This window comes from Silurus meridionalis, chromosome 14 (assembly GCF_014805685.1).
Source record: "Silurus meridionalis isolate SWU-2019-XX chromosome 14, ASM1480568v1, whole genome shotgun sequence".
Lineage (NCBI taxonomy): Eukaryota > Metazoa > Chordata > Actinopteri > Siluriformes > Siluridae > Silurus > Silurus meridionalis.
The window spans coordinates 20,004,997-20,019,234 of NC_060897.1; the positions used below are offsets into that span (position 1 = coordinate 20,004,997).

Here is a 14,238-nt window from a genome sequence, read left to right on the forward strand (position 1 = left end):
GCATTTAACAATGAAAATCTATAATGAATGAACCTTCGTTGCCACAAAAAATGAGGATGAGTGTTTTTTCCCCACCATACACTATATAGACCAAAAGTATTGGGACACCTGACTCTTCTTCCAGCCATATGTGGTTCTTCCTTAAAACTGGACATCTTCCTTAAAAATAACCCCAAACCTTTTCCAGCATGAAAATGGGCACAAAGCTATAAAGTTATAAAGATCAAACAGCCTGTAATGAACATAAACAGTCTACGACAATGGCTTTGGAGTCTGGTTCCTCTCAGGGTTTCTTCCGGTTAATATCTCAGGAAGTTTTCCTTGGCACTGTCACCATCGGCTCGCTCGTTAGGGATAAACTTATAGGCACTAACGTATCATTTCACATTTTTGAACCTATTTATCTCTGTAAAGCTGAATGAGCCGAATGAGCACAAATCTCCACTCCAAAATCTAGTGGAACATCTTCATATCTATATATTTTTCAGAGAAAATGTTTATGGCTCAATAAAAGGCACAAAACATGCTGTAATCAGCTTCATGAGCTCTTATTTTCCCATTGCTATAAGTCAGTAGTTGATTTTTTTTTTAATAATTAGATTATAGTTGAAAGGGAAGGTGTAGTAACTTTCATTGGAGACAGAGGAGCGAAGGAGATACATCCATATTTAGGTCTTGTGAAATGTCAGAAATTGTAGAGACATGCGTTTAAATGATGTAGTATTACAATTTCCCTTCACCCGAACCAAGGGATCCTAACACGTTCTATGAATTGAACCATAAAGATATAATGTGTTAAGGTTGGGACTGGAAGAACTTAAATTTGGTCCTGCAAAGACCCCTGATAAACAGAAAACCTTTGGGATGAACTCGAACACCAATTATGTCCCAGGACTCATCACACAACTTCAGTGCCTGACCTCATCATTGCTCTTGTGGCTGAATAGACAACCCCCACAGCCATTATCTATAATCCAGTAGAAAGCCTTTATAGAATAGTGAAACTTATTATAGCAGCAAAAGTAAAGCTAAATCTGGAATGGAATGTTCAACAAGACTTTATAAATGTGACGGTCAGATGTACAAAACATTTTGGCCAGATATTCTACTGTATTGACTTAAGACCACCAGGGGGAGCCAAAAGCGTACACATACTACACTGTATCTTCTCAAAGTACAGTATCTATAAATATAACACTTCAAGAAAGACTTTCTAGATGAAGTTCCCCTCATGTTCCTGGCTGAGATGATGTTGAGAGTGCGAAATTATTAGGTTTGTATTTATTCATATTTCTATTTAATATCAGAGGCTTTGTTTCCAATTATTACTGTAACCAAGTAAAATCCGATGTGTATATTAAAATATTTTTCCAAGGACAAAAATCATGTTATATACATCTTCTACATCGTATTATTTCATACCCCATTTCAAAAGCATCTTTCTCGATTACAGTGTTGTATTTTCCACAATTTTATTCATTTTGCCAATAATGCCAAAGCTGTACAACCCTTTTTTTTTTTTGCAAGCCCTGGATTTCCTTTCATCATACTATAATCACAATATATATATTTGTATACAGTATATACAGTGCAACACCTCAGTACTCACTTATTAACAAATCCAATGTGCTGGTGAAATTCCCTTAAAAAAATCTTTCGAGGCCCATAAAAACATCCAAGTGACATTGAAGTTGTCAGGACAGAACATCTAAGAACATCTAACTATCAGAGATTTTTTAAAAAAATTCAAGTTACACATTCATTAGTACATTTTAAGTAATTCTGATAACAATAAAAGCAGCTTAGCTCATGCAACATCTCAATGAATGAAATGCACACAATTTCCACTAAACTTATTCAGCTAAGACATGTTTGTTCTTTAAAACAACCTGAAGAAAAAACTTTCAGAGAAACCTCAGAGTTCCAGAGGACATCAATACCTCCACAAGCACATTTTAGACAACGAACATGCCATTGTTGGACTACTTCTTGCTAAGTAGTGACCAATACAGAAAGGTCTCTCAGATTCTGTACACCATTGTTTTAATGTCTTGGTTTATCCTCCTCTTCCTTGCCTTCATCCTGCTCTTCCTCCTTCTTCTCTTCATCATGCCAGTTACCATGATGCCAGCCAGCACAGACACACTGATCGTGACACATGTGCCAAAGAAGAGAAATGGTTTGTTCTTACAGATCCAACACTCCGTTTGGCTCACGCTTGGCTCGCAAGGAGAGGTCCCTGGGTCGGAGATGGAGGGAAAGCCACCTTGAGAAATGAGCTGGCGGTAAACGGAGACGGAGGCTTTGGGTTGAGAGCGATGGAGCGAGGAGAGGAAGAAGCCGTAATCTGGAGCATGATGATCTTGAAGCTTCCAGATATAAAAACCACGCACGTCGACTCCATCAAGCTCACGAGCTAGAGAGAGATAAAGAGAGAGAGAGAGAGAGAGAGAGAGAGAGAGAGAGAGAGAAAGTCCAGGAATAAGCTAATTATTTGTCCATAAGGTCTCATGCATTATATCTATTTGTTTCATTTCATAAGTGCTTATTCCCAGTTTCATATGTTTAAGACTCTTGAAAATACTATTGACCTCAACTGAATGAACGAGAATTTCAACAGTTTGTTTTTTTGCAGATATATTCATTCATTTGCTCACATTTTTAGATGGTACAGTATGTAATCATGGAACAGCATACTGTAGATTTTTTTAGAGTTCTGAATTCTGAGATAGTGTTGAACTGCAAATTTAGTTGAAACCTGGCAACCCTGGCTGCTAATACAACTTACCATGGGAATAAGGAAAGTATAGCACTAATAATTCAATATAAACATATTTAAAGTGTGGCTTCTCCACACCAACATGTGCGTTCCATCTGTGGAATCTGTATTCCCACCTGACATCAGGGGATCCCAAGTATAAGGATCAACCACAATACTTACTGAAGACAAATGAATAATTCATTCTATGGAACCATTTCATATGAGGTTTTGTTTCAAAGGTCATATTGGGAGAATTTTGCAGAAGAATGCATACGCTCCAATATGTCGCAAGAAAAACACAGGTAAACGGAAGAACATTAGATTAAAAGTTCAATACCTTTCATTGACTACCATTCGTAAACTATACCTTACCTAACTTCATATCAATAAATTCATTGCTTATTATTCGTCACATCAAATTGTTGTTACTTCATTTTTGAATTCATGCCTCTTGTAAAACATGCCCTCTCACAAACACATGCATTTACTACTGCATAACATTCTAATGATCCCAAAGGTCCTTTATAAACTCTGGCTGTAAGAGTGAGGTCAGGTGATAAGACGTGTTAACGTGAGGAAATGCTTTAGCAAAGCTGTGTACTGTAATAACCTTTGACCTTTGATTGCAGGAGGGAGAGGTAAAGGCTGATAGTAGCAAAACAACACATTTCTCACAACACATGTAGTTATGAAAGATGATTTTGCAACAAGCTAGCTAATGTATTGTGGTTAACATTTACATTAAATAGTAAAATTGTCAAATGAAGCATGGCGATCCCAGGCGATTTGCTACGAATATATTATGAGGAACCATTGGGTAAATGTAATGTTATATGAAACTTGGTATTATTTTGAACAGCCAACTTGGTCTTACCCTTTAGTGCTTCCTGCATGTAGCTCTTAATGTATCGCTGCCTCAGGTAGTCATTATGGGATGCCTGGTCATCAATCCCAGTGGCTGTAATAATTACAGGATGACTGTTCCCATAGCGATTCTTCACCCACCTCAGGACTCTGCGTAGCCCCCAAGGGACAAGCGCTTGGCCCTTATTCGAGGACGCCCATGTTGGATCTGTCATGAACGAGCAGTCATAATCATGGATGAATGAACTAGATTCGAGGTCTTGCCTCAGTTTTGGGTAAACCAGACGAGTTGTGAAGTGATTGAGTGCAATGAAATCTAGGGTGCCTCTAAGCTCAAACCTCTCATCGTCAGAAAAGTATGGAACACGAAAGCAGTCACGGCAGCTATTTGTATCGATGTAGTTTTCCTCTTGTAGAATAGGATCAAGGAAACGGCCAAGTTCGAAGAACAGGAAGTGTTGGACAGCATGGGCATTAGAGTCTACAAAGGGATTGGCCGGTTCCACCCAATCGGCATGGAGTGCAAAACTTATGGTCGCCCCCTGCTGGGTACGGAAACGCGTGTGGTAAATATTCCATGCACGAGCGTGTGCCATCAACACGTTGCGCACTATGGCATCTCTTTCATCTGCACTCACTTTGTACGCTTCTGTCAGACGATTTGGTTCATTAACAGTGATCCAGACATCCACAAATGGCCCAAAATTTTGAAAGCAATACGTGGCATATTTGACAAAGGCATCGCTCGTACTTGCATTTATCCATCCACCTTGAGCATGGAGCAACCTTGGTAAGCCCAGTGTGTGAGACCTAAAGCTGGGGTGGTAAAGTGTAACAGCTACCCTGATGCCCTTCTTCTGGAGCTCAGTCAGCATGCAGCGGTAATATCGCACCGTTGCTGCATCTGCAGACAGTATGTCACCGTTGGGGAAAAGCTGAGGCCAATCCAAAGCAAATCTGTAATGTGTGGACCCTGTGACCTCTAGCAGGCGGATGTGATTTTTAATAGCGAGGAAGTCAGTGCACTGGGAACCACGGGTGCGAAGAGTTACTCCTGAGACAGGAAGAAGAGAACCATCGCCGCTAAAGTTCCACCGATATGGCACCGGATCCGTGAACTGAGGTGAAAATGGCTGTAGTTGGACCTGTGGAATTAGAAATTAACATCACTTGTTTAGGAAATTTGCTAACACAAGACTCTGACTTGAGCCAACAATCAATTATACTAGAGTCTTCTTCTTCTTCTTTCGGCTGCTCCAAAAGCGGATCATCTGTCTCCATACTACTTTGTCCTCTTCACCTGCCTCTTTTAAACCAAATACCTGCATGTCTGCCCTCACCACCTCCATAAAACTCTTCCTTGGCCTTCCTCCTTTGCTCCATTCTCCTACCGATATACCCCAAGTCTCTCCTCTGCACATGTCCACACCATCTTAATCGGGCCTTTTTCACTTTGTCCCCAAAACACCCTACGTGCACTGTACCTCCCATCCTCGTCACTCAAAATATAAATCTCAACATCTTTATCTCTGCTACCTCCAGCTCCGCCTCCTGTCTTTTAGTCAATGCCACTGTCTCTAAACCATACAACATAGCAGGTCTCACCACAGTCCTATAAACTTTCCCTTTCATTCTTGCAGATATATTTCTATCACAAATCACTCCTGCCACTCTTCTCCACCCACTCCACCCTGCCTGCACTCTTTTCTTCACTTCTCTAACACATTCTCCATTACATTGCACTGTTGATCCCAGATATCTAAACTCATCCACCTTCACCACCTCTTCTCCCTGCAACCGCACCACTCCACTGCCCTCCCTCTCATTCACACACATGTACATCTTACTCCTACTGACTTTCATTCCCCTTCTCTCCAGCACCTACATCAACCTCTCCTGACTCTTCTCAACCTGCTCCCTACTCTCGCCACAAATCACAATATCATCCACAACATCATAGTCTGACCTCGTCAGTCAACATGTCCATCACCACTGCAAACAGGAAAGGGCTCAGATCCGATCCTTGATGCAGTTCAACCTCTAATTTGAACCAGTCTGTCGTTCCTACTGCACACTTTACTGCTGTCACACTGTCCTCAAACATGTCCTGCACCACCCTCACATACTTCTCTGCCACTCTCGGCACCCTGTCGGTTGGGATAGTTACTGCAGGTCTGCACACCTCCCTTGTTCTTAAACACCGGTACCAGCACACTCCTTCTCCATTTCTCAGTCATACTTTAACCTTCCAAAACTATGTTAAAAAATCTGGTTTAAAAATCCACTGCCATCTCCCCTGAACATTTCCACGCTTTTACTAGTATGTTATCCGTCATCTTAATAGCTGTTATCACTTTCTCCTTACTAATCCTATCCACTTCCTGCTTCACCAATTCCACCTCATCCAACCTTCTCTTTTTTTATTTTCCTCATTCATGAGCTGCTTAAAATATTCCCTCCACTTTCTCAACACATCCTCCTCATTAGCCAAACGCATTTCCATCTGCATCCTTTATTGCTCTAACTTGTAGCACATCCTTCCCAGCTCGGTCCCTCTGTCTGGCCAATCAGTACAAATCCCTTTCTCCTTCTTTAGTGTCCAACTTCTCATACAGCTCCTCATATGCCTTTTCCTTAGCTTTTGCCACATCTCTCTTCACCTGCTGCCACATCTCCTTGTACTCCTGCCTACTTTTCTCATCTCCATCCTTTTAGCAAAATATACCACCATCTGCCCTTCCACATTTCTCTTTTTAAGGCCATCATCTCCTCATCACCTCTGTTCCCTTCACCAACATACAGATTAAAATTTGCCCCAATCACCAATCTTTCATTCCTAGGTTCACTCTCCACCACTTCATCTAACTCACTCCAGAATTTATTTTTCTCCACAACCCACTTGTGGAGCATAGGCACTGATGACATTTATCATCACCGGCTTGTGCAACCCTGATGGCTGGGTTAATCCATTATACTGGAGTTTTTAGGAAATATGGAGTTGCCTTATTTTACTTTAAAGGAGTTTCATAATTTGTTAACATTGCAGCCAATCCGGAGCTAGCCCTCCCCAAATTTAAACGACATGCACATTTAAGAAATGTGAAATTCTGCATAAAACTGGGCCAATATGCAACAGAGACGCTTGACATGATTTGGCAAGTTTGTGTGAACCTGCCTGCTACACAGCAAAAAGAAATGTAAAAAGTGTACTCTTTATCCATTTTACCTTACCTGCAGGATAAAATCTGCTACACCAAACTGGAAATCGCAGGGAAAATGACCATCAATGTCTGGCTCAGTTTCGTCAAGAAAGCCATTGTTCTTGATGATCTGCCTGTAGTACTGAGCTGTTGTTTTCGGGACTCTGGAGCGTTCAGGCTGGTTAAAGTTTATGTAGAATAGTCCTCTTCGTATGCTATAGCCGCTATTCCACTCAAACCCATCCACTAGAGACCACGCTGTGTAGCCAATTACCTTCACGTGGTCCACGACCACCGCTAAAGCACAAACATGCACAGTATTCAAAATAGATAACACTTCAAAAATCACTAAATATCTGTCAACGTTCAAGGTATGTAATGCACCCAGTAAGTAGATCAACACAAGCTAGCATGATTATAATGTTCTTTGAGAAAAATACAAGGGTATATTGAAAGTGCTAATTTACATAACATTTGGTGGTAAACTTAAGAATTGCTGGATTAGAATTTAAATTCAAACAATGTACATATTAAAACTAGGCAAATTTAAAGACATGCATTGCTTTGCATGCTTTATATGCGTGTTTCTGTCAATGATTGTGCTAAGTAATTGACTTCGGTTCAAGAAATGCATTCTCAATTTAGCTGCTAATATTATTTTCACTCTGACCCGTGATTTTCATTCACTCCTCTAACCTTGAAGCACTTGGTTAATAAATTTCTTCATAATGTAAATGGCCACCGTGTCTTCCACTCCCACAGAGGCGTCAGAGAACCAACTGCTTTCTGCCACCAGCACCGAAGGGTCCTCGTACTCCTTCTGGATCCAGCCCAGAATTTTTCTCAGGTTCAGTGCACCTGTCTGGCCAAAATTAGCCCAAACTCTTCCTGCACGTACTGAATCAGGCCCAAGTGCCAGTGAGAAGAAATCTGCTGTGCCATGCACCCAAAGCTTTTCCTCTGGTGTAAAATTTGGGACCAGGGCCGGGTAAGAAGAGCGTAGCGAAGATGGATAATCACCATTTCCATAAATTGGTTCTGCAAACCAGCCAATCACAGCCTCCATAGACTTCTGACAGAGCTCTACATGCACTGGTGTAGCCTGGGCTTTAAAAGGCTCCACCCAATAGGAACCGAGTGTGATGGAGATTTGCCCGTGTTGGTGGGGACGGAAGTGCTTGTCATATATGTGCCAGGCGTTGGCATGAGCCTGTAAAAAATAATACATATAATATAAAAAAATAATTGTAAACATGTTTTTAATCCAGGACAAGGTACACTACATGGACAAAGGTTCTGGGACATCTGACTTTTCCAGTCATATGTGTTTTTTTTTTTTTTACAACAATCATTCTCCAAAATCTAGTGAAACATCTTTATAGAACAGTTGAGGTCAAGGGCACTAAATGTGGAATGGGATGTTCATAATGCACATACAAATCTTATGGTCAGATGTCCGCAACCTTTTGTCTATATAGTCTATATAGTCAATTAAATGTATCCAATGCATCCAAGGAGCAGCTGGAAAGTTAGCTAACTTGTTAGCAAAAAGCTTTAGTGTGAAACTAAGTAAACAATTTGAGAACACAGTTAAACAAGAAACCAGACCACAAAAACTTCTCTGTCCTGATTTCCGACATTTCGACAAATATTTCCACAGAAAACATCGCCATATCAGTGATGCAAATGCGCTTCTATTTGGTTACATGGTTTGTCCAGCCAACAAGTCTTGGTGTAACATATTTAGACATGTTTTAACATAAATTGCCGCAGTCAGTGCTAAAATTGATAGAAAATTACCCAACGCACCCTAACTGATTTTGTTCAACAGTACAACAATGCTATTGAATAAAAAGTGGTATAGCCGCATGACACTATTAATTATTAATCTTTCTGCAGTCCGCAGTGGATTCCTCCTCAATGCTCATGGACAGTCTGCATAATGAAATAATCTTTTAGTTTTTTTGTGTTTAGTAAAGCAGAGGTCATGCTCAAACCATACATTGTAAACAAAACAATTGCTTGTCCTTCCACTGTAAATAATTCAAAACAAACACATGGGATTGCGTTTAATACCAAAGTAAAATTCGAGTCGCTATTTAGTTCTATCCCTGAAGCCACATCAATTAACTGCTATTATTTTCTCCTAAACCTCTAACCCTCTATCCACCCCCTCGAATCCCCTTTGACCTCTCGACCTTGTGCTCACCCTGATGAGGTTGTGTGCCACGATGAAAGGGTCAGCAAGGTCACCGGACACCCCTGGAGCATGAATCCCTGTCCCATAGCCCAAAAATGCAATTATGAGTGGATTGTGCACAGTGATCCAGTATCTCACATCTTGGCCAAATGTTTTAAAGCAAAATGTAGCATAATCTCCGAAAATCTGGACCAGTTTTGCGTTCCTCCAGCCTCCCAGTTCTTCCTGCAAAATTTGAGGCAAATCCCAGTAAAACAAGGTCACCACGGGTTCCAAATCGAGTGCCTTTAACCAGTCAATCAGTTGCTGGTAATGCTTCACAGCGGCAAGATTCGGTTTTCCTGTGGCATCACCGTCTGGGAAAATACGGGGCCATGATATAGAGAAAGAGTAAAAATTCACTCCAAGGTACCGAAGTGACTCGATGTCCTTTTCCCAGAGAACATAACTGTTGCTCGCTGTGTCTGCTGTCATGTTTGCTGTTCCAACATTGTGGTGAGTAAAGTGGTCCCAAATCGATTGTCCTTTCCCATCCTGATCCCATGAGCCCTCAGTTGGGAATGCTGCAGTTCCTACACCCCAGAGGAATCCCTTAGGGAACACCCCAGGCAAGAAGTCATTTTGGTTTAGCGACTCATACCATAAGGTCTTTCCGTCACCTGAGGAACACTCTCCTGCATCCCAGACTCCTGTCGTCATGAGGAGAAAGGACAGAAAAAGGACATGGGGCATCTTTTTAAAAAAAAGGAAAGGATACCAGGTCAGAACCAGATCTCATCCTGCAGGAAAAAAAATGGTCGTATCATAGACGAGAGGAGGACATCCGATTTCTTTACCTGCCTCAGCTCACTATGACACTCTCTTTCTAGGTCTCGTTCTTGTTCTCTTACTCTCTTACTCACACACTCAAAGGCTCGTTGATGGAAGGAAGGAGGACCTCCGATCAATGATTAACATAAACTCTAATACATAACTATCAACTCTTCCCTGTCTTCCTGCCTCTCCGTCACCCTCCCATCAGAGTGAGCGTGTCTTCGTTGCAAGTAAATTGGAAATCATTGGAACTTGCAAGAAATCTGAGATTTTCTGTTTTCACAAGTGGATCATTTCTCCTATATGCTGTAGATTTGTACCTGAGAACTGTTGGTGAATCGTGAAATATAAATATAATCTCAGTTCAAAGTGCAGCAATGTTTGAGACAATGGAGACAGATGAGTTATCAAGTATCAGGTTTTGAAATGCTTTAAAGGATAATTAGCTGCAAATATTATTCTAAATTGCATATTGTATATTAGCCATTAGCTAGCTGAATAAGTATGTTCTTCCCCAAACTGTTCCCACAAGTTATATAGGCTGGTACAGTAGCATGAACATATTCCCAGAGGAATGGAGTTTATTATCAAATCAAATGGCATTTAATTGTGGAAAGTGATGCTATACAGTATAGCTAAGCAGCTAATCTTTATATATTTTTAAATCTTTGTTCGTGTCAAACATAACTTGTGTGGTTACTGAGTATAAATATCATATTATGAAGATATGAATCAAAATTGTAGACATTTTTTAAAGCAACAACTCATGTAGTTTTTCTCCAGATGAATAACCTACTATAAACTGAGTAAATTATATGATCATGTGTCAGTGTTTTATGTACATGTGAAGAGGCCCAATAATTGACTTCCAATAGGCATTCACAAATAATACCTCTCGTAGTTCCCCAATTAAAAAGAACAGAGGATACATTTGTTTCACAAGCTTCTCTCCCTTGGCTCCTTGTGAAACACTGAGGGGGAAAAATAGAAATAAATAACACAACACACCATAAAAGAAGACACGCCGCAGGGTCAGGTGTGTAGATCGAATCAAATCATTAGCTAATTGGATTGTCCAGCCAGAGGTGATGACAGGTTTTTATAAAGGACATCTGTTGGGGACTCAGGATGTGATGTGACAATTTTCGATGCAACCGGGATGGAATAAACTGAATCAAACCAAGAGGACATTGCAACATGGAAGAAAACAAAAACAAAAAAAAAATCCCTTCAATTTTCCGCTACATTTTTGTTTTTTTTTAAATCTCATTGAATTATTCATCGGGAGAAAAATAGGTGGAAATATATAAAACTAAGGAGTAGAAATGACTAGAAAATGAGATATAAAGAAAATAATAAATGAATAATCTGATAATTATAATGAGGGTCACTTCTTATGAAAGGAAACATACTGTACTGTATATAGACACAAGTTTAAACCCTGACCATAAGATTTATTTGTGCTCCACATTGCGTCCCCTTTTGCTGTTACAATAACCTTTTTGTACTTGATTTGTACTTGTTTGGTGACAACACTGTTAATAAAGCCAGATACTGATTTAGGTGAGGTGAGTAGGTCTGAGGTATAGTTCACATTCATCCCAAACGGGTTCAATAGGGGTGAGGTCAAAGCTCTATAGCAGGAGATCTTCTATTCCAAACCATATTATCATGGAGCTGGCTTTGTGCATAGGGGTATTGTTATTCTGGAGCAGGTTTGGGTCTCCTAGTTCAAATGAAGGCAAACTTTCATGGTACTGCATCCAAAGACATCCTATCTCCAAATTTGTGCTAAAAGTTTGGGGGTGGGGAAGCACTAATAGCTGGAAAAGTCAGCTATCCCAATACTTTTGTTCATATTGTGTATAATCTGTATTTCTGGTATCTGTTTCTCAAGGTTTAAGAGCAATAAGGATAAGAAGTATAGACGATTTTTTTTTTTGGTGTTTCCATACGACCTTATATAACATTATTTTGTCATAATGCCCCTTTGAACACTTGGACACACTTTGATATAAAAAACAAACAAAAAAAAGTAATTACAAAAATTTATTTGACAATTTTTTTTAAAAATTTAAAAACTAAAATTTGATTTCTTCCCTTCATTCAAAGCACCTGAAAGATCCTAAACCAGTGTCTGTTATTTATCTAAAAGAAAGAAAGAAGAAAGAAAGAAAGAAAGAAAGAAAGAAAGAAAGAAAGAAAGAAAGAAAGAAAGAAAGAAAATAGAAATGACTGAGAAGTGACATAGCAGGTGGAAGCAACGAAAGAAAGAAGGAATCCAGGGAAGAAAGAAAGACAAGGATAAATGGAGAGAAGAGATAAATAAAATAAATAAAATAAAAAGATGGGAAAACATTACAGATAATTACAGTGAAAAGAAAGAACAAAGAAAATAATGTAAAAGGAACAAAAAAATTCTTGCATTTTAACATAGAAAAGAAACAATGAACAAATGTGAAAAAGTAAAAAAAGAATAAACAAATCAATAAAGAAAGAAACACAAATAAAGAAACAAATAAAAAAGAAAGTAAAATAACTGAGTCAAACTGGGGAAAAAGGGAAAAAAGGGAAAAAAGAAGAAGAGAGAAAGAGGAACAGAAACACAGAGAGAAAGTCGGGGACAGAAATAGATACAGACTGGTCTCATTTGTATTGTATTAGAACACTTTAAAACATACATTTGTCAGTTATAGCTCAGTGAACAGTGTGTGTGTGTGTGTGTGTGTGTGTGTGTGTGTGTGTGTGTGTGTGTGTGTGTTGTTTATGAGCTTTCCTGTTGAACGAATATTGTATTTGGAATGCAGTATCCTGGTCATTCAAAGAGTTTGATTTAATCAAATAGAAACACTCATAGCTTCTCTCTCTTTTTCACACACACACACACACATACACACACCTACCATACCATTATCTGTGTTTGTAAATCCATTATCAGTGTTTGTGTGTATTTGCTCATCCATTAAATCGAGTCAAATGTACATCATGTGGAAGTGTAACTGAGGTTACGGTGGCAGCTTGAGGCTACTGACTCACTCACACACACACACACACACACACACACACACACACACACACACACACACACACACACACGCTTCTGAGCTATATAGTGATAGTAAGATTCACCGATTTGCATTGGTGCATCGTCATAATCAATTTAATGATGTGATGCATCGATTTGTAAAAGTTTGTATCGTATACAAGTTGGCATTTGTATAACAATGTATTTTTTTAACACATTTGCATCAGTAAAAGAATATTTATATCTAATTATTAGTAGGCTATACTTTTAGAAAGTGACCAATAATTTATAAGCAAATTGATTTCTTCTCGCTAAACTTTTCTCGAGCGTTGTTACGTGATTATGACGCATCACAACGCTACAGAAACCAAGGCTGAGTCTCACATAGAATATTAACATGGCAGAGGTAGAGCTGTAACCTCCCGGAGACAGAACAGAAAAAGAACATCTCATCTTTTATCTATTTTATCTTTGTGTGAAGGGGTCAAGCCTTAGAAGTCAGAAGGCACTTAAGTCAACTGATGGTTTGCTGCCTGTCTGAACCAAAGAAATGAAAGTGAACTATCTGTACCATTTAATTGCATCGTATTTTTTTTATGTTGGATTGATTCGAAATTGAAATCGGATCACACTACATCGTATAAGGGGTAAATCCTATCACATCGCATCGGTAGCTGCTTCATATGTACCTTTAATATATCATATCATTGGCTATGCATCAGTTATGCAGATGCACATCCCTAATATAAAGTTTACCCATTTCTCCAGTTCACAAAAAACAATTAAAGCTCTATTCAACTTGATTTAGTTTTATATTACTATATAGAGCAAAGTAATTATTTCAGCATCCCAAATTGTAGTCATGAAACATGGAAGGGTTTTGAACAAAAATGTTTATAACTGTCAACCAATCAGTCTAATTCTACATGAATAAGAAATATGGCACTTATAAAAAATACACTGTACTATGTACACCTGACTTTTCCAGCCACATGTGGTTCTTTCCTAGACCGTTAGGTCAAATTTGGAGACTTATACCTGTTCCAGTTGGAGCGGAAGATCTTGATTGGCCCGCTGTAGAGCCCTGAACTCAACCCTACTGAACACATTTGGAATAAACTGTAACGCTGACTGCACCCCAGGCCTCTTCACCTACATACCTACAGCAGCAAGCACCCTTTTATGGAAATTTTGTGGAACATCCACAGAGAAAAGTGAAGATGGGACTAACTGTAGACTGGAATGTTCGAGAATCACATACCAAACGTTTTACTCAGGTGTCCACTATTTGTCCGAAACAAGTAGGTTTTAGTATATAAAATATTGTTTAAATAGATTTGTTTTGTAAAGATGCTGTAAGAAGAATCAATTTCTT

General features: G+C 39.3%; 1 protein-coding gene across 1 annotated transcript; it reads right to left on the reverse strand.

The window, feature by feature from the left end:
- Window positions 1-1,275: 1,275 nt before the first annotated feature.
- Window positions 1,276-9,895, reverse strand: klb (klotho beta). The gene is made up of 5 exons (XM_046865538.1): window positions 9,035-9,895; window positions 7,522-8,035; window positions 6,857-7,122; window positions 3,636-4,770; window positions 1,276-2,416 (listed from the first exon to the last, which is right to left on the reverse strand). The coding sequence occupies exons 1-5, from the start codon at window positions 9,755-9,757 to the stop codon at window positions 2,022-2,024; spliced, it is 3,033 nt and encodes a 1,010-aa protein (XP_046721494.1). The 5' UTR covers window positions 9,758-9,895; the 3' UTR covers window positions 1,276-2,021.
- Window positions 9,896-14,238: the final 4,343 nt, after the last annotated feature.